Genomic DNA, 21,648 nt, shown 5'->3' on the forward strand with positions numbered 1-21,648 from the left:
GAGTACACTAGTGACATAAATATAAATGAATGAAAAAAATGATTTGATTAAACAAATTTAATCTAATGAATTTAAATTAAATTCAGCATCTCAAAATAAGTGCAAAAAAAGCTGGAAAAAGCAGGGTATGTACTATATATAGTGGAATATAGAAATAAATAAGATATTTGCTGTGTGTACAGTAGCCTACTGACAGAAGAGTAGTGGTGATGAAAATGTTAAGATGTTTACAGAAGAAGATATGACCATGAGCAGCATTAGCAATAAGTAGTGCAGATGTGGTTTAAGTATATATATACACAGTGAATGTGTCAGTACAAGTAATGGCTTAGTTGCTTGGCCTATGTGAACAGGGAACACACTACTACCACTACTACCACTTCAAACTTTTACATGCATTGTTAAACAGAATAATGATGGCCACCTTCTCTAAAGACCCTGACACACAAACTAGATTATCGGTCGTCGGACAGTCTGGCGAGCTCGGTGACCTGAGTCTGTTCGGTGTGTGCTGTGCGATCGTCTGTCGTCAAAGCCGTTCCCGTCTGGGTTATTTTCCGCCGATTGCACATGTTGAATCGGCCATGAACAAATCGGTCCGACTGCCTTTTCTGCCGACGATCTGCAGTCGGAATGGTGTGTCAGGGCCACAAGAGACAAGCCACCTCTGCTGCTAGAGCTGCAATTGCAACGGGGTCCGGCACCCTTTTCTCCAGCAACCCCAAAATGGTTGGGTGGTTGAACTGAATGGGAGGTCCCCACCTAAGTGTGTAGTCCAACCTTGTTGGTAAAACGTGTGTGCTGCTTCCAAGCCATCAGGGAGCCTTGAGCATCGTGGACAGCCCCACCGTCTCCTGACAGCCGACAGACTGAAGGGAAGAGGTCTGGGTCTAGGGGACTGGTACACGAGGCTATGCCATCATAACCCCCCCCCACCAAAGCCACTAGGCTGAAGAGGGGAGGGCGAGGGAGCATGACGCACAACAGACGCAGGGCGTAGGGGCCTGGAGGGGAAAAGCTCTGACTGACTCTGACTGACTGTACTGCCGTTCAGTCAGTACAGACTTTAAGATCTTTGTGTTGGGACGGAATGAGAGGCCGGTCCCATGTGGGAGCTAGCTTCCACTGCTCCCCCGGGGTGGTGGTGGTGGTGGTGGTGGTGGTGGGTGGTGGTGGTGGAACAAGAGCTTGGGAATCATCTCTTCTGTTGTATTAGCTATCATTCATTTTCACAATCGATCAGCCATTCATTGCAAGTGCTCACAACAATACGGACCCATTACAGCAAGAGTTCTAGAAAACAAATATTGACAAAAAACAGGTAGGAGAAAAGGGTGTCCTCTCCCTCTTTGAAATGTGTCATTGTTACACATAACTTGGACACCACCTCACCAACCTCTGTTTCTACTTTCTCTCCATCCAGCTGTCGTCGCTGAAATAGAAAAAGGACTTTCCCAACAGACTGAGTTGGTTGAGGGTCACTTTACTTTAGCTACGTTACCCATGCACCCGTGTATCTGTTGTAAAGCAGTATAGCTATCGTACAGTGGCTACATGCTACAATAATGTCGTGCAGGCTATCATAGTAACAGCGATGCTATGACATCTACCCCTTTTATGTAAAAAATATAGACTTTTACTCAAGTAGTATTCTATTTGGTGACTTTTACTTTTAACAGGGTCCTTTTCTGGAGAGATATCTGTACTTTGACTCAAGTACGGATTTCAGGTTCTTCTTCAACCACCTGCTGATGTTTGTGTGTGTGCACGCTCGCACACGTGTTGGTCAAAGAGTGTGTCTGCCATTAAGCAAAATACGTATACATCTATAAACAGTCTGCCATTAAGCATAAGATATACATCTATAAACAGACATAAGAGGACAAAGTTTTCGGCAAACATTTTTATTAGTGCTGTCAAGCAATTAAAATATTTGATCGCGATTAATCGCATTAATGTCATAGATAACACAACTCTATTCTAAATATCCCTTGATTTCATGCTGCTAGCCTTTTAGTGAGATCAGAGATTGTTGGGAAGGACAGTAAGAGGAAAGACCAGCAGTGAATAAAACCCGGTCCACTTGACATCGGGTTGGTGCATGAAAGTGGTAGTAGGCCTACTGTAAAACTTAGCCCAGGTTTTTATTTGTTCAATCACTGAACTTTCGAACAAAACTCTCTCTCAGCAAGACGGGAAATACTATAAAATTTATTATTTAAACCAGTATGAATATTCCTACCGTACGTAGGCCTATGCACATTACCAGGCTATCGAATATCGCCTACACACACACACACACACACACACACACACACACACACACACACACACACACACACACACACACACACACACACACACACACACACACACACACACACACACACACACACACGGTGGCGGAGTGGTAATCGGGAGAGTCGGGAGAATTCCCGGTGGGCCGTTAACCTTTCGGGGCTGTCGGGCTGATTACTGCCGGATAACAATATTGCGTTTATAAAAGTTCCTTGCAGTGCCGTCCGGCAGCCTGGGCTGTGCGCCCGCAACCTCTCACTCACTCAACAGACGCAACAACACTCACAAACTGCCAACGTAGCAACCGAGTTGATTTTGTCTAGAGGGGAGTAACTGAGCGGCCCCTCCCAAAATGGTACCGCCCAGGTGGGCCTTGAACTGCGATTAATCAGAAAGACGTAACAGCATTGAACTCTTGCGCAGTCTCGAACAGAGTGACACACAAACACACACACACACACACTTTTAAGGAGTTTTTCATCCGCTCCGTATCCTTGCTTGCCCCAACAAGTTTGTGCGGCGTGCTTGTTGTTTTGTTTCCGGTGCAGCTAGATCCGGTATGGTGTTGTAGTTTTCCTAACGTGACTAGTTGTTGCTAGACAGCAGGTGAAAAAACGACAACGTTTGCCAAGCCAAAAGAGCGGTAATCGCGCAATAAAAAAATTAACGCCGTTAAAATTGGCTTGCGTTAACGCCATTAATAACGCGTTAAACTGAGAGCACCAATTTTTATTTTATTTTATTTACATGAATTGGCATTTGGGCCCAGGTGAATGAAAAAAAGTATGTACGGCAAACATCGGATGGGACCCAACCAAGTTCACATTGATTTACATCCCACTTGGGAGAAACCACAGCTTTGACCCAGCGCAGGTGAATTTAAACAAAGTATTACACACCTCAGTGTGATGTAACACCGATGAGGACTTGGTTGTGTCCCATCAGATGTTTGACTACTTTGTTTAAATTCACCTGGGCTCAGACAAAGCTGTGGTTTCACTCCTGCATGATGTCACATCGATGTGGACCCGGTCGGGTCACTTCAGATATTTGACGTATACTTTGTTGAATCCACCTGGGCCCAGACAAAGAATGTACGTCAAACATTGGATGGGTCCAGACCCAGTCCACATTGATGTGACATCACACTGGAGTGAAACCACAGCTTTGTCCCAGACAAGGTGAATTTAAACAAAGTATTACACACCCCAGTGTGATGCAACATCGATGAGGACTTGGTTGAGTCCCATCATATGTTTCAATACTTTGTTTAAATTCACCAGTGCTGTGTTCCAATATCCATACTATCAGTACTCACTATACTTAGTTTGAGTACGTAGGCCGTTCCAATTAAGATCGGGCCAAAATGAGTGTACTGAAAGGACCCGGATGGTGTACTCAAAACGGCCAAACCTCGGAGTGTGGGTAAATGCCAAGCCCCCAGGAACAGTGCATACTTCCGCAATCCACCAGTGCAAGTGGGGAACAGGAATGTGTCTCCGCAAAAAATGACTGGATATCAATCCAAGGCTCATAATTACCTTTATGCCATGTACTAAAACATTTTAAGTTTTCCACCTCAAGCGTTTTATTAGCCGTTTTATGTTATTATTTTTTGCTGGAGGAGGAACGGGTGGGCAGCTGAAAGGAGTCGTAGTGAAACAAATGTTGTTCGCCCGGCATTCGAGAGGGCCTAGTGCATGGCACCGTTAACTTCTCGTGTCTAAGGTTTTTCCTATTACTAAAGGTTGGGTATGAGATTTGCGAAACGCCAGCAGATTTTGAAAACACACAACTCAAATGGTCCTACCCCCTCTCCTTCAACGCTGACTCTGACTCCACCCATTCCAAGTACATGGAAGCGCAATCATGCACGAGTACGAACACAGACGCGGGAGAGCGAGCCAGGCTAGCTAGGTTGGAGTTTAGGGATGTCTTCTAGTGCTAGGTCCAGATGTGGATTAGCTAGTTAGCTAGCTCCAGTAGCTACCGCAGGATAATAACAAACAGAAGCTTGCTCTGGGTCACAAGCTTTGAGTACGTGCACGAAGAGTTCACGCGCGGACCGTTTGATTGACGTACTTACTGTCCAATGCCACTCGGTGGTTCTGGAAATGATTGGCTGGAGTTTTTCGAGCCCTGCCCGTTCCACAGATGATTGACTTGTTTAATTTTCATGTCAGTACTTCTAACTTAGTGGCTGTAAGTGGGTTATGATAAGGATTTCTAGTAATTTTGCAAAATTGGCCAAAAAAGAGAATTCCATACCCAACCTTTAACATGAATGACGTTGAAGGTTTTTAGGTGCTGTGGTGACTTTTTATCACCAAAAGTGTTTTAGTGATAAAGGGATTTTTACACTGGTTCAGCTGCTGCTCAATGCTCTGCTTGCGATCATTGCGATTCAGCATTTATTGATCCATTTATTTAAAAGATCCAAAGACAAAGAACGGGTGCATTACGGTATCATTTTCATAATATTGTTAATAGCCTAATAAACATTTCAGTTGTGTAAGTATTACATTTTAAATTTGCTTGTTTAGCTATGTATGACAGTTAACAATGTTGGTGTAGGCCCATTACAAATATTTATTGGGTAGGCTACTCCAACCTCGTTGCTGATCGATATGTAACCATTTATTTGTATATAAATTATTGATAGCATTTTTCGTAAATAGTTGCATGGAATCTGTTTCTTAAGCAATAACATTGAATTGTATTGTTTTCTAGGCCAACATACATTTACTATGTTGTTGGTATTATATGTTACATGGAGCAATCTGTCATATTTATGAAGTTAACTTACAATGCTAACAATGCTAAAAAACAAGAATATTTCTGCATCCGGTACGTCATGACTAGGGCTTGGCTAGGCTCCCATGATGCGGAAGCATATCTCTCCTTGATGTTGCCCTGCGCCGTTTACATAGGAATGAATGGGCGCCATTTCGGAATCTGGTTTCCATTCTATAATATGTCCATGGAAAATGCACACTTTTCGTACTCAGCGGCAGCCATCTTAGCTACATAGCGGGAAGAGGCGGAACCAGGCTGAGCCAACGTCGGCGCATTTTCCACATAGCCTGCATTAATGGAGTCCTTTTCTCGTTTTTTTTCTTTTATAGCTTTTTATAGCTACTATGCGTAAAGAGTTCACCGTTCAAAGTGGGATAATTATTGTGGGGGAGAGCCACGGCGGCAGTCGCGATCGTAACTTCCGGTTAGTGCACCGCGGAGTATTCGATTTGGAACGACACTGACATCTGAAAATCAGCGCACTTAGTGAGTGTGGATAGTGTACTAGGTTTAAGTGTAATTGTAAAGTATGGCTATCGGTACACAGCACAGGGCTCAGACAAAGCTGTGGTTTCACTCCTGTGTGATGTCACATCGATGTGGACTTGGTCGGGGTGCCATCAGATGACGTACATACTTTGTCTGCACAATGGTGCCGTAATGCATTTTATCGTGCATAATATTTATTTGTGTTTTTTGCATGATATATAGATATTTTTCTTTCTTCTTTTTTTTTTTACAGGACATACGCCCCACACTTGAACAGGGCAGCCACACTTGGCAGGCGCCCCTTCAACCTGAGGTTCAGCCACTTGTTGAACCGATGCCTGATACCCTTCCCCTCAGCCTCCTGTTTGGCTTCTACTTCCTCCTCAGCCTTGTTGACAAGCTCTTCATGTTCACGGTTGTTCAGGGGGGCGTCGGTGGCGCGTTCGGCCCAGGCCATCTTTATGCGTCCAAAGGGGTTCCGGCGTGAAGGGCGGCCCAAAGGCCTCTCCTCCTCCTGATCCGGCAGGGCGGTATTTGCTGTCTCAACCCTCTGCCTTCGTATTCCCCTCGCCCAGACCCTCACGTTCCCCATGACCTGGGACAGGTCCTTTCTTGGGGGCGTGTCTGCTGTCGGAGACAGTCGGTCAGTCAATGTTTGGTGATTATGCTGACATATGAAACTCAAGAGATAAATGCAAACCACACACACACACACACACACACACACACATACACACATACATACATACATACATACATACATACATACATACATACATACATACATACATACATACATACATACATACAAAAGCAGGTAAACACAACACTGCAGCGAGCTCACCAGGTTCATGGGGCATCTGGCCTTGTTCCGGGGCGGTCTGGCCTTGTTCCGGGGCGGTCTGGCCAAGGAAGGGGTTGCGTAAAGGGCGGCCCAAAGGCTTCTCCTCCTCCTCATCCAGCCGGGGTGCTGGTTCAACCCTGTTGTTTCTGAGTCCCCTCGCCCACACCCTCATGGTCCCCATGGCCTGGGCCAGGTCCTCTCTGGGGGGCCAGACTCTGGGAGGCAGCCAGGCCCCCAAAGGGCCTGAGCCCTCTCCATGGTGTTGGGGTCCTGTCAGAAATGAACGACAAAATTGTATTGAATGACGACCATAGTGGCTGTTGTGTGTTTGTTGCTGTTATGGGATGTATTTTAGTGACTGTTAATGTGAGAGTCGTCAGTCAATGTTTCGTGATTATGCCGACATAAAACTCAAAAGACAAATGCAAACCACACACACACACACACACACACACACACACACACACACACACACACACACACACACACACACACACACACACACACACACACACACACACACACACACACACCAGGTAAACACACACAAAAGCAGGTACACACAGAAAAACAGGTAAACACAACAATGCAGTGAGCTCACCAGGTTCATGGGGCGTCTGGCCTGGGTCCATGGGGGTCTGGCCTCGGTCCGGGGAGGTCTGGCCTGGGTCCGGGGAGGTCTGGCCTGGGTCCATGGGGGTCAGGCCTCGGTCCGGGGAGGTCCTGCCTCGGTCCGGGGAGGTCTGGCCAGGGATCGGTGCTGACAGCTCGCACTCTGCGACCAAGATCGGGTCGTCCCCCTCCTCATTTGTCTCCAACCATCTGTTCACCATCTAGGACACAACACACCGCGTCAGGATAAACACGAACCGACCCTGAAGACCCACGACAGGAAACCAAAAGACGTCTCAGTCGCTCACCTGTCTCATATGTTCTTCCCCATCGGACGAGGAGGAGACCGGGTAGGGGGGGGAGGAGTCCGAAGAGGGGGAGGAGGAGTCCGGATAGGGGGAGGCCTCTTTCCCCTGTCGGAAGGAGATCATCACCGTTAGGTTTGCTCACCCCTCTCTTCTCCATCCATCTCTTCGCTCACTCACTTGGCTAACTTGGCTCAGTGGCCGCTGTGCTCGCTCTCTGATCCCCAGGTAGCTGGGGATCAGAGACAGGGTAACCGGTGACTTATATAAATTAAATTAAATGTATTATTATTATTATATAGAGGAGCGCGCGGCCCTGTGATGTCAGAGGGCCGCCGGGTTCCGTTGGCCAGAGGCGTCAGGTGACGTCATCGCGGTGACGGAATGTTTGGGTATACATTCTAATGAAAATGGCTAAAATATGCTGAAGCATAAATCAATCATTTTGAGGTTTTTCCAATAGAAAAAGTTAAAGAAAAAACATGTATAAACATATTTATATATCATATATATATATATATATTATATATTTTTATAAAGTACTGATATTAAATGTGTTAAATCGAGTGTGTGTGCGTGCATGCGTGCTTGTTTGTGTGTGTGTGTATGAACTTCTTTCAAAAAAAAATTATCTGTTTGACCTTAACTTAATATAATCATGTGCAACCAAAAGTTTTTAAAGAATACAAATGTACATCTGCACACTTAAAGTGTGCGTGTGCGGTTGGTGTGCGTGTCCTGTCCTTCCTCACCTGGCCCAGACGCTGTTCTGATGGGGGCGAGGAGGAGTCACCACCTAGGGTCTCCTGTTCTCCCTCATGTCCGTCAATTCCACTGTTCATCACCATAGTGAATCTCTCAGTTATCTCCTAACAAGTTCAACGCTATGACACCTCTGTCGCTGCTGTCTGATCCCCACTGAGCACTGGACTGAGGAGCGGTGGCTTATATAGAGGCGGTGATGTCACAAAGGCCTGCAGGGTTCCGCTGGCCTGAGGGCCCTGATGTTGATTCGTTGTCATCAGGATTTTTTTGATTGCACTCTTTAGAATTTGACTTTTAATAACTCAAATGGAAACCACTGAAATACGAATACGACTTTCATACAAAAAGTTGAGAAAAACACACCTAAAGTCAGCATTTGAAATTGGTTCGCCCAAGTCCATAAGCTGTTTCCAAGTCTATACGTTTTATACCCAAACATTTGCATAAACACTCACTGTGGGGCCAAGTCAAGAAGTGTGTGTACGTTAATACCACATTTCTAAAAGCGTGTGTGTGTCTGTGTATATGTATGTGCGCCTGTGTGTGTGTGTGTGTGCCTGTGTATAGTTGTGTGTGCCTGTGTGTATATAAATGTGTGTGTTCGTTAATACCACATTTCTAATCGCGCTTGTGTGTGTGTGTGTGTGTGTCCCCTCTCCAGCAACACAGGGTCAAGCTGAACAGCCAGGTGGCCTTGCACCAGGTGTACCAATACGCCAGCAAGCACTACGATGGGCTGAGCGCTCCCTGAAACACAGCGCCCGATTGGCTGGAGTTGATTTAGATTGGGTTCCACGCTGCGTCAGAGCCCCATTGGCTGGCATTTCAGGCACTGTTGAAGTGTGTGCAAAGGATCAAGGGAAGTACTCACATAGGAGCCTGTCTGTCTGCCTGTCTGTCTGTCTGTCTGTCTGTCTGTTCCTCCCCCCAGCCCCTGCTGTAAACTTATTAGCAGAGGTGAAGGACTTCCGGCTCAGGAGATGTATTCATGTGGATATATTTATGAACACCCAGGTGGTCGATATATCATTAAATAAGTGCAGACTACTGTGCAGACTGGTAAACTAATCTAGAAAGTTCCACCCTTTAGCCCAAAAGCATACAGAGCGGGAAAGTCTTTCCTTATTTGTCATGCCTGGCAAAATACAAAATTGCATTTTGTATTTTGGGGATTGTTTCCCGCGATTGTGGCCCGGGATTGTCCTCTCCTTGACTCTTCGGCAGTAGGGCTCCGGCGTCAGTGCCCTAGCAGGTGACGATCGCGGGCCACAATCCCTTTCTCCTCCATGTCGCGGTTCATTCTGGACTTCAGGGAGTCAAAGCCAAAGTTCCTTTCCCAATTCCTTCTCAACCATGGCCGAGATAACCCCCACTACGAGTCTTGTTGTTGAAGACTCGGGAGTCCGCAAAAGGCAACAATCCCTCCATGACCTGGTTCAGTCTGTACTTCAGATTGATGTGGAAGTGAGATTCATAATATCATCCGGAGGTGCACACAGCTTTTGGCCGTGATAATATGTATAATATTATATCGATATCTCTATATAATATGATATTATTTAGATATAGAGCTCCAGGACTCCCGCCGGAGCACCCGGAGTGTTCTAGAATATTTAGAGAACATGGCCAAAAGCTGTGTGCGCCTCCGGAGGATATTATGAATCTGAGCTATTGCTATTCATCCACTGTAAACACAAGCATATAGTACCTTGGCCGCAAAGGTGCTCAGGGCCGCACCCCCCCCCCCCCTCTTTGACCAACCTCTAAAAAATGGCACGTTTGTGAAAAGCTCATTGTGGGACAGTGGCTGTAATTCTGCACCGAGGGTGAATTTCTTGACCGTCTTCAAATACTATGACAACTATATAAAAGCATCCATGAAGTAGCATGCCATGGGACCTTTAACACCTTGCACATTGGCCAGCCCACGGTGGACAGGTCGGCCCGTATTTAGATCAAGCCTCAGGTAATGGAGTGATGATGACGTTGTCCATCGGGTGCTGTCGCCGGGCAGGGGAATCTGGTAGAACCCTGAGGCTGTGTCGAGGCTGGAGAACACCGTTGCTCCACTCCTCTCCTCTAGAGAAGGTACGACGAATCTCTCTCTCTTGACCCCTTCATATAGTTTCTTTAGATCCACACATATACACACCTTTCCCGTCTTCTTCAGGACAGTGCTTCTCATCAGTGCAACAACTGTGAAATTTAAGATTGACACAGGAGCAGATGTTAGCATCACGTGGGAAGATACTGGCTAATTGCTAGATGCTAATTCCAGAGGGAGAACTCGGGGCGCACCAATCTGTGGGCTTGGTTCACCCAGATTCAACCGCGTTGACTCCTCCATGGTGTCATTCTCCTCCATCCTGGGCGGCTCCTCTTTCACCTTCTGGATCAGCGTTTGGGGACCCTGCAGCTGAATCATTACAGGCTCTGTCTTGAGCATGCCATGCTTTCCAAATGCATTGTGGACCTCCTCGATGCGTTTCACAAGGCCCATCTCTGCTGCAGTGGGACGGCTGAGTTAGTTGCTGACACCCTCTTGTCTGATGACATATATTGGGAAGGAGTATGACTTGTCCTTGTATGTAGCGCTCGCTTGAAAATGTCCTTGACAAGTTGACCCCCTGGGCTGCATAGTGAGATGCTGGTCTTCTTTAGTTCTCCCTCTGGAATTAGCATCTAGCAATTAGCCAGTATCTTCCCACGTGATGCTAACATCTGCTCCTGTGTCAATCTTAAATTTCACAGTTGTTGCACTGATGAGAAGCACTGTCCATTGCTCATTTCTCTTGTCTGCATTCACTGCCCCACATAGTATGCATTCTGCTCATCAGGCTCTGTAACTTCACTCACCTTGATCATAGTTAGTCTTATTTGATCAGAAACATAGTAATGTATGGCATTTTAAGGCAATTTAGAGAAAATCTGAAGTTATACAGTAGAATAATATTTACTGTGAATGTATACCGTCGTTCTGTTATTATTGTGATGTGTTTATAGGCCTATTACACAGTAATACACTGTACACAATATTCAAAGTATTTAACTGTGCAGAAACACAGTTAATTACCGTGGATATATAACATTATTTTGCGGTAACTGTTGATTAGCGCCGGTCAAACAATTCTTATAAATTCCGGCACAGCCTGAGTAGATGCCGCAGGGGGAAAGCTGTACTCTTTTCAAATTTGTTAATAAATATTGTTAAAATAGTGAAATACTTAAAACAACACTTTCTTGTGTGATAACATCAGCCTGATCACTAAAACATACACTTCTTAGTTTTTTTAATTGGTTAAATGAAAATACGGCACTGAAAAAGAAGTTTGGCTGGAATCAGACCAATGCTAACGTTACATGGTAAACCAGGTTCTTCTTCGGCTGTCGTCTTCCGGTCTGATGGCCGTCTTGCGTGATGGTGTGTTGGTTGCGTTTCCCCAAAAGCTTATTCTGTTTCAACTTTTTGCAGCCTGATTTGGTTTGAATGCAGCCTTGCACGGTGCAATGCTATGCACGCAGAGCTTGCGTGCTCAGTGTAGCTCCCTTAGTCAAATAGGATAACGTTTATATATAGCATGTACAAAGGGTACAAATAAACATTATTCAATTTGATCCATTTTATTTCAGGTGAATTATAACTGTATATTATAACTTGAGACCATGACACACGTCATGTTTGTTGTACATATTTTTACTGTTAGAATGAGTGGGGTGGGGGGGAATTGGTGCAAGACATTGTTTGTGGGTTATTTTGCTTGGCACACACAAGTATTTCATTATTAATTAATTATATACTTTGAATTTCCCCCCGGGGATCAATAAAGTATTCACATATCTAATACTCAGTGAATTCATTTAAATGTCTATTCTATTTATATTCCACTGTGAAAGGAAATATAGTATATACATAATATACAGTATATGTATATGAAATCACCCAAATCAAATTTATTAATTTTCTTCGATTTCATTACATGGAAAGCTGTGCGTTTTCTCAACCCTGCCCAGTGCACTGGGTTATTTTCAAAGGCCGCTACACAAAGACGCAGTGAGTCTCTCGAAGCCTCTGGTGACACTCTCAGCAGTGTGCTAAGCTATGCGAAGATAAGTTGCAGCACTACAACAGAGTTGGATAAACATTGTCTCAAAATGGCTGAAAAGGGCCAGTGATGCAGACACTCAACCATGAACTCTTTCTCTGTCTCTCTCGCTTTCTACGATAATCTGCTTCATATAGTCCACCCCGGGATGATTGCATTGAATGGGCCTGTGAAGAAGAGAAAGCAGAAACTAATCACATGTCTTTCATTCATTTTGCTTGTTCTGTGTGCCTTACCCTGTATATTGAATTTGTAGACGGCCTTAACTAAATTCGTTTTTTGTCAGCAAAATACTTGCAGCTGCAAAACAACAATAAACGTAGGCTAGAAAGTGATAAACTTGGTATTGTTTTGCTGGTTGAATTACCCATGAGTTTTAATACTTCCCTTTTGTGCTGATGGCTTAGCATCACTAATCCCTATGATACAATAGTGAATGGGGTAATTCCCTATGATATCTTGTCTAGGCCACGCATTTGCTCACTTATGTTTACATTGGGTGCACATTTTATTTCTTTCCACAGCATGAGAACAAAATATTTAATCTAAATGCTCCTATTACCCGCAATGACTTGTCCTACTTTAATTTCATTAGGAGATAAATTGGAATTTCAAATTAAACCTCAGCTGAAGCAATATGCACACACACACACACACACACACACACACAATAAAACACACACACACACACACACACACACACGCGCGCGCAGACACACACATGCAGACACACACACACACACACACACACACACACACACACACACACACACACACACACACACACACACACACACACACACACACACAATATATATATACAAATACAATTTCACCATGTATTTAAGGTCCAAGCTAACCTAATCTTGTTTGGTCATAAAGCCCTTCACACTCATCTCCTCTCTCCACTTTCATATCATATCCCACTTCTACCATCTGCCTTTTTCCTCTCTGGCCTTCTATGTCACCCAATCTATCTCTCTCTCTCTCCCTCTCTCTCTCTCTCTCTCTCTCTCTCTCTCACTCACTCTGACTGGCACCTCACAGCAGGTCTATAGAGCTGCAGCTTGTCTACACTTACCCCCTGTGTCAGCCTGGCCAACAGGGGTACACCATGCACCTTGGGGCCACCTCCCATCCCCTCGAGTTAGCTCGCGCTCTCTGTTATCATGACCCCTGACCCTGTCAGCGAGGGGCCATGGCAACAGGGGTAGGAATGTAGGCGGTGATTGGCAGCATAATGGGGCGGGTGGACTCTCAAGCGGATTTGGGGCATCTTGAACAATGAAGGATTTGGGTATGATTGGATCAGAGATGAGCTGATGACTGTCAAAAGAGCACATCGTCTTTACATAAGCCTGATTATCTGCATGATTGAGGAGGAGTGTGTTAGGGGAGGTGGGGTTTAGGGGGGTATCATCTACTTTCCCTTTATCGCGGGATGCGTGTGTGAGAGTGAGTGTGTGAGAGAGAGAGCGAGGAGGGGAGTGGCGGACTTAGGGGCCTTAACCGCTCTCATCCATGCAGGAGGGTTGGGTGGCTTTTAACAAATCTATCCAGGGACAACCAGGGGCCCTCACACACGGCAGCACATGTGTGTGTGTGTGTGTGTGTGAGTGTGTGTGTGTGTCTGTGGGTGTGTGTGTGTGGGTGGGTGGATGGGTGGGTGGGTGGGTGTGTGTGTGTGTGTGGGGGGGGGTGTGTGTGTGTGTGTGTGTGTATGTGTGTGTGTGTGTGTGTGTGTGCGTGTATGTGTGTGTCTGTGTGTGTGTGTGTATCTGTTTGTGTATGTGTGTGTTCGTGTGTGTGTGTGTGCATGTGCGTGTGCGTGTGTGTGTGCGTGTTTGTTTTCGAGAAGAAGACACGGTGGAACCCTCCTATAGAGAAACAGAGAAAAAGAGTGAGAAACCGCAAAAAGAGAAAAGAGTCAGTGAGAGGGAGATGGTGAAAGAAAAGAGCAGTGGGACGGGGTAAATCAAACGGCAATCCCCTACATAATCTATGCCTTTAATAGGGATTAGAGCTCACCAAAGAGCCCATCTCAGAATACCAAAGCAGCAATGAGGGCTCTATTCATGCTGAGATGCTGAAGAGGGGGCCCCCTGAGTTTTTGACAAACTCCACAGAGAGCCAATGGAGGGGAGGACATCATTATGTCATTGAGAAAGTATCTCAAACTCATGGCTGTTAACCTGGGAGGAGGCTAAAGGCTGTGACTTCATGACGACATCAGTCCCTCCCTTTGGTGTATCGTGACAACCGTGCACCAGTTCTGTTTGTGTGACAGGATGAACAACTTCAGGTGCAAACTAATCTAAAACTTTCCTCATCTAATCTTAACTTTACAAAACAAAGCTGATGGAATAAACAAAGTATTGGCACAGCGCTGTCTCCTCATTTTGGATGCAATTGTCTGCCTCATCTTTTTTGGTTTGTGGCTGGAAAATGACAGGACACTCTGCGGATGTGTTTGAGGAACGGATATCGTGCTATGATCACTCCCATGGCTGCTCAGTTGACAAGAGCATATTGTTTTGTTTTCGCTTTTATGGAAAAAGTTGGCAGCACGGTGGATTTCCGGGAGTCTGGATCGAGTGTGTTGGAGGAAGTGTGTCCTACTGGCAGTCTGTCAACGCCGACAGAAACAGGAGCAAATGGCCTTGAGTGCCTGGCTCACAATCATTGTGCTCTCTCTACATCAATGGCAGCTCCCACTGCACACACTCACATGTTCCCCCTTTCCTCTCTCCCTCTTTCCCTCTCTTTCCTTCTCTCTCTCTCTGTATCCCTCCAGCTATATTGCCTATCATGACAGATTGACACATTGATTGATAGAAAGAAAGGATACACGGAAGGATTGAGCTATAGTTAGACGGACTGATTATGTACAGAAGGATGGATTTTACGCCTGAACAAAAGAAAACTTAAAACAGGCTTCGGACAATGCCGTTTAAATCCATTAAAGTGCGGAGGTTCGGGGTGTGACTTATATACGCCGAGAGGTGTCGCTATTGAGCAGGGTTTCCAGCACGGTATAGGTGTCTGATCTCCTGCTTCGAGTAGTTTTGTGCTCGCCCTCCCACCTATAGCTCCTTTAAAGGAGCAGCATCTATAGACGTCCTCCCCCTGCCTCTCTGAGGGTAGAGTGAGGATTGCAGGGTGTGACTGTGACCCCGCTCCCCTGACCTCTCTTTACCTCTCTTTACCCCCGCCGCCCCCCCCCCCCCCCCCCCGCTGCCCCGCCCTGCAGCCCCCATACCAGCTGCTGGCCTTTCCTACCGTCTGATCCACATTTCAGAGGCAGCCGCGGAGGCCTGAAAGGGCTAATCCAACATTAAAGCCAAGAGAGCCTCCTGAAAGCACAGGTATAGGTTCACAAGGTTCACTTTACTGGAGGTAGAAATCCTCCATTTCGATTTCTGCGGTGTCTGCACTCTAGCGATGTAGTGCTATGTACTATGTGAGGCACGCAGGGCGAAAGTGCTGAATTCAGTCAAGTATTTTCTGTCAAATTGGTCTAATGTAGGCCTATTTATGATGGCATATAATAGTGGGCATCATTGCCATGGCTATACACAGTATCCTGATCCATACGCATCAGGCCTTTTAACCAATTGACGTAATATGCCTGATAGTGTTAGAAAAGGAATTGATTGGAAATATTCCCCCAAAAAAATGTACTATGGTTAGGCTACATGTATTTATTTCCCGAAAAATATATTCTTTAAAGACAAATTCATTTCCTATATTTACAAATTTCATTAAGTTTTCATTCACAATATAAGAGGAAAGAAAAAAACATACATACATGGAAAGGGATACAAGAAAATGTGTGACCAAAACATGTCTTTCGCATGTAGCTAAACTGTAGGCCTAACACGTGACGACATATTTCCTTGTCAAAAATAGTACCCTTACTAAAATGTTCTTCATTTAATATAATTATTCTGTAACATTTTCATTTGCCTTCTCCTCATAATGTCGTTGTCAGAATTCGTTGTGCTGCTTTTCCGTGATGTGATCTATAGGTTTGAGAGAAACAGAAAAATAGGACTAAATTGGTCAGAGATCAAATAAACATAATAAAGAAAACGGTAGCCTATTCAATCAAATAATATCGCAATCTAGTTTGTAATGTGTGTCCACCTGACGTCTGTCAATCCTCCGATGTGAGGACGTGCGTGGTGGTGGTGGTGTGTGTGTGTGTGTGTGTGTGTGTGTGTGTGTGTGTGTGTGTGTGTGTGTGTGTGTGTGTGTGTGTGTGTGTGTGTGTGTGTGTGTGTGTGTGTAGGATACATTGTGGATTGTTGATAACTGTGGGTCGCATCCCCCATATTACACGGTGCCCCGTGAGGCGGCAAAGTGCTTATTCAATCACTTTAGTCTTCAAATGATTTATGAGCAAAGAAATCGCCGACATGCGCTCAGGTGTGACAGTGTTTACCTCCGCCTAGAGCGTTATTTAGCAGCGGGGTGATAAAAATGTGGTGCTAACGTTAAAATGTCAAGCCATGTGTAAACGCATCATTACCTGTCAGTGATCAGCTGAAAAGAAGATTTAGGAGAGTTAGGTCTGTGGTCGCTCTCCTCCCCTATAGAAACAAAAAAGGACAGGACCTATAAATATGTTGTTCTTTAATCGATGGCTTGTTACATTTAAAATGATGTTGAACATCTAATCATGGATCAATTTAACATACATTTAACATAATATAAAGGCATAAGGTCAAATAAAAGAACCAATCTTTGGAGTAAACTTTGTTAGGGCCTCGGCCAGGTGTCTCTTACCGTCGTGTTTTGGACTGAACCCGTCTGAGGACTCCCCCTCGCTGTCGTCCTCTGTCCCCGAGGCGCCGGACACATTCCCCAGCCGCGCGTCATGACGCGCCTGGAGAGGTAATTGGCCCTTCGGACCCACCCCCAGGAGCTTCATGTTTACAAGAGACGTGGCGTTCAGGAAAGCTGCGTTGGTCCAGTTGTGCAGCTTTCCGATCTGACACGTGTATATCCCATGTCCCGGCATTAAGGCCGGATGGCCCGCGGACGATAACGCGGGGTGTTGCGTATATTGTGGTACGGAAGAAAGTTTGTGCTGGGCGTTATCGGGGCTCGTGGCGATCTCTGCCAAAGACCAGATCTTAGGTTTGCTCTGCGGTGCTCTCTGACACTCCTGTCTAATCGGGGAATTATCCATCGCTATTTTTCCTCCAGGCCCCTTAATGAGAGCGACAGGCCGCTCCGCTGCTCTCAGGCCGTCCTCTGAGAGCCCCCTGCTGCTGGCCTCCGAAGTCTTCAACTCAGAGCCCTCTCTCGCTCCCGCTTCACCCTTCTCGCACCCTAAATCCCCGCGGCCCTCCTCTGGCCTCTCGATATCGATCGTTTCTAGGTCGATCTCCTCCTCCTCGTCCTCGTCGTCGCTGCCGTTCTTCGCGGTGTCCTCCTCGTTGTCGCTGCTGAAGATCCGTCCGTCGCGGTCCTCGGCGCTGCGCCCCCACGTCACCTTGTTCTCCTTCTTCAACCGCCGGCGCGCGTTGGCGAACCACGTGGACACCTGCACGAATAATTAATAACACACTACGTTAAAGGAAGATCATTTAATATCGATCTTTCATATCACAAGTGCGCTGCTGCGTGATGAGGCCCACCTGCGTCAGGGTCATCTTGGTGATGATGGCCAACATGATCTTCTCCCCCTTGGTGGGGTAGGGGTTCTTCTGGTGCTCCTGCAGCCAGGCCTTCAGCGTGCTGGTGGTCTCCCGGGTGGCTGCTTTGGCCCTGGACGGGTCTCCGTAAGGGTACTGGCCGTATGGGTAGAAGCCCTGGGCGGCGTGGACCGGCAGGGCGGCCGGCCGGGCTCCGGGACTCTCCTTCAGGTCGAACTGGGGGCCCTGGGTTAAAGGGGAAGATGAGTTTAAGGGCAGGATGACACCAGGCTTTCTCAATATGTTGCACTTTTTTTAATTGCCAAGTAAAGTCAATTGTAGGAGTAGGCCTACATTTGATGATTGAGTAATGAGCTTAAAAACACGAAATATCAGAAATTCCAAATAAAATATTTGGAAGAGCTATAAGTTTTCCTAAAGCCACCCATCGGTAAATCATAATTAAATCATACTTTTCTAGATATTTTAATAACTTAACATTTCTCTTCTTTCACAAAACGAGAGGAAATATTGTCTCCATTTCAATTTTTTTTTTTTTAATATATTTTTGTTCTTTTCTTGTTATTTATTTTGAAGTTACACAATAGGGGTGTTTGAGGGTATAGTGGAATTACTTCTGCCTATTTGTAATTATATATTAATTCATTCATTAAGTTTATACCTATTATAATTTGGAAAGTTATAACCAAGTTGTTAAACATATATATATTGCTTCTCTTTCTTTTGACAAATGTAGGCTACTAATTGTAAGTCGCTTTGGATAAAAGCGTCTGCTAAATAGCCTAAATGTAAATGTTGTTAAGCATGTAGTCTTTACCTATCGGGTAAAGGCTCATAGGAATAATATAAATAGGCCTAATAGTATCGCGTGGTATGAAAGGCTATACATTTTTTAATCAAATGAAGAAGGGAAAATGCATTCTTTAAATCACATCAAATAACCATAATTTATTTATATCTCAGAACAATACTACAAAATCATCTTCATGCAAACAACAAATATGAACTTTTTAAAGCTTGTGTCTCACCATCTGTGATATGAGGGCGAGGTCTGTGGCTCCGCCGTACGGCAGAAACGCGCTGTAGTTGTGGGCCCACGGGTTCCCGTACATCCCGAGCATGGAGCTCACCGCCGCGGCGGTGCAGGCTGAGGGGCTCACCCCGCTGTCCGCGCCTCCTTCCCGCGCGGAGCCCGGCCGCTCGCCCGCGTACACCTCGTGCGGTGGGTTTAGAAACTGCGTGAACCCCAGCTGAGGAAAGGACATCTCCACAGGCTCGCAATAAATCTCCTCGCCTAAAAATCACAAGGGGGAACACGGGAAGAAACCAAACAAAAATTCCCAGAAAGACGAAGAGGGTTTCTAAATCACGACAGCCAGTCTGTCAACTCCACTTTCTCGACGCGTAGTCCTTAGCTTCCGACGAGTTTGGCACTTGAGTACACAGTGATGCCTCGCTGTAGCCGCAGGACACCCTCTCACTGTGGAGCTCACTGTATGATTGGCAGGCTACTTAAACACCAAGCTCCTCCTATGCCCGGGGCAGGCGATTAGTGCATTGGTTAGGTCGTGTGAGTTAGTGGATATGGATGTGTGTGCGTTTGCGTGTATATTTGTGCCAGTGTTTTTGTGGCTGCGTTTGTGCTTGTGCGCTTGTGTGCGTGTCTGTGTGTGTGTGTGTGTGTGTGTGTGTGTGTGTGTGTGTGTGTGTGTGTGTGTGTGTGTGTGTGTGTGTGTGTGTGTGTGTGTGTGTGTGTGTGTGTGTGTGTGTGTGTGTTTGTGCCTGTGATTTTGTGCGTGCGTGTGCTTGTGTGTACGTGTGAGTGTGCTCCTGAACTATTTTTCAAGCATTTATTTATATGATTGTATTCATCATTTATAATCGCAATCTGTTCTTTAAATTACAGACCACGAAAGGCGTAATTTGGTCACGGCTGGATGGACTTTCAATTAACCCAGTTTATGCAACAGTATAGCATAAACATAACAACAATTATATGCATATAATAATAATAATAATAATAATAATAATCATAATAATAATTACTAACAAGAACACAAATAAAAAAAAATATATATATTTGCTTGTATCTACGTTGCTTGGCACCTGATAATTATTATGCAATTCATGTAAAAATATATTCCCATCTTAATTTTTCTGGGTGTGAAAAAATGGCCAACCAGATCTAAGGATAAGCGGCCTTAATGGCGACCAGATGGGAGGCATCGATAGCCTACACCGGCCAGATACGCGCGGAATGCCCGCGATAATCGACGGAAGTCAGTGGAGCATATTTAAGATAGGAGATAAGTGTGTAAGAGAGAGGTTATCCCGGATAACACAGACACATGCCATGCCCGTGCCGAAAAGCGAAATTGTGTCAATCGCCAATGCGGGTAAAACAGTTACGCAATATAAAAATGAATGAACCCCTTAATTATAGCATTTGTTAAGAGTATATATGTGACATCCCATATAACTCCGGTTAAAACCTTTTTAGCCTAAGCTGTTGAATTAATATTCAATCTCCTTATTATTCGACATATAGAAAAGTGTGGTCAGTTTTTGGTCTTTATTGCCCTCATTGTATTGCAGCAGAACATTACAATGCCCACACAAATAAACTATCCCTCTCTCTCTCTGTCTCTCTCTCTCTCTGTCTCTCTCACACACACACACACAAACACACAAACACACACACACACACACACACACACACACACACACACACACACACACACACACACACACACACACACACACACACACCCTTCCACACTCCCCCTTCCACGCTCCCAGATTAGCCGGGTGCTAATGAGGTGTGGTACCTGTGCCCTGTGTGGCCCTGCGTGGCCCTGTTGTCCTCCAGGGGTCCATCAGAGGTTAGCTGTGTAATTATTCCAATAAATACAGATTCATCATTCACACTGAAGCAGCTGATGAGCTTGGCTGAGCCAGAGAGAGAGAGAGGAAGAGAGGGAGATAGAGCGAGAGGGAGGGAGGGAGAGATAATGATTTAATTACAGTGCTTAAAGCTCACTCAGGCTAAATGATGGCCCCCGCTCTCTCTTTCAGAGACTCCACGTTCTCTAACTATATCCTCAGTGCTGGAGCCCACAGCTTTACTCATGAATCTCAAAGCTGTTTTCTAAACACATGAGGAGCAGCCATGTGTGTCGGTGTTTGTATGTGTGTGTGTGTGTGTGTGTGTGTGTGTGTGTGTGTGTGTGTGTGTGTGTGTGTGTGTGTGTGATTTTGTCTGTGTGGAGGGGTGCATGTGTTTGTTTATGCAGTGAAAGCATGCTATTATTGAGTGAACCTTTGAGTATGGTAATGTTGATCTGGGGCACCCACTTTGTACTCGGGCGGGGGCGGCTGGAACTGGGGGTAGCTCTGGCCGGTGTAGCCCGATGGGGGGGTCCTCTCGGGGGTCGCAGCATCGGCGACACTCCCTGGTCGACCTCGGCCTGCGGAAGATCCATTTCACAAACCGCCCCGGCCGTTAACATCCTCAATGTGGTCTTCGCTTCTAGTTGAAAGTTGTTTGTAATGAGGTTCAACGCAGACCAGATGGGCTCGACTGTGGCTTGTTAATTAACGTGACGTGTTTGTGACGTTTTGTTTGGTGCCGTCGCTGTTTCCATTACATTTAGTTTGGAAAGGTACTCTGTATAAGTACAAAGCTGGCTGTGTGTGAGAGCACACAGATAATGAGCTACATGTCTGCCGTATTAAGGTCTGCCGTTTTTCCCTGGATCCTGTTTACTCCGACC

The 21,648-nt window shown here is 45.6% G+C and overlaps 2 protein-coding genes across 2 annotated transcripts in view; both read right to left on the bottom strand.

Annotated features, from left to right (window-relative positions):
* Window positions 1–21,648, bottom strand: part of jkamp (jnk1/mapk8 associated membrane protein) — a 230,892-nt gene that overhangs the window by 25,498 nt on the left and 183,746 nt on the right. The window lies entirely within an intron of this gene.
* irx1b (iroquois homeobox 1b) lies at window positions 15,899–19,695 on the bottom strand. The gene is made up of 5 exons (XM_060043632.1): window positions 18,904–19,695; window positions 17,858–18,100; window positions 17,001–17,763; window positions 16,744–16,804; window positions 15,899–16,234 (listed from the first exon to the last, which is right to left on the bottom strand). Exons 1-5 carry the CDS (start codon window positions 19,138–19,140, stop codon window positions 16,186–16,188), a joined length of 1,353 nt encoding a protein of 450 aa, XP_059899615.1. The 5' UTR covers window positions 19,141–19,695; the 3' UTR covers window positions 15,899–16,185.

Source organism: Gadus macrocephalus, chromosome 22 (genome assembly GCF_031168955.1).
Source record: "Gadus macrocephalus chromosome 22, ASM3116895v1".
NCBI classification, from domain to species: domain Eukaryota; kingdom Metazoa; phylum Chordata; class Actinopteri; order Gadiformes; family Gadidae; genus Gadus; species Gadus macrocephalus.

What these genes read in the sequence shown, in the direction of transcription:
- irx1b (XM_060043632.1), bottom strand. Translation starts at nt 19,140, where the DNA reads ATGTCCTTTCCTCAGCTGGGGTTCACGCAGTTTCTAAACCCACCGCAC. An exon ending in CCAAGATGACCCTGACGCAG is followed by an intron (nt 17,764 to 17,857) that starts GTGGGCCTCATC and finishes TTATTCGTGCAG; the next exon opens with GTGTCCACGTGGTTCGCCAA. An exon ending in GTTCAGTCCAAAACACGACG is followed by an intron (nt 16,805 to 17,000) that starts GTAAGAGACACC and finishes TTGTTTCTATAG; the next exon opens with GGGAGGAGAGCGACCACAGA.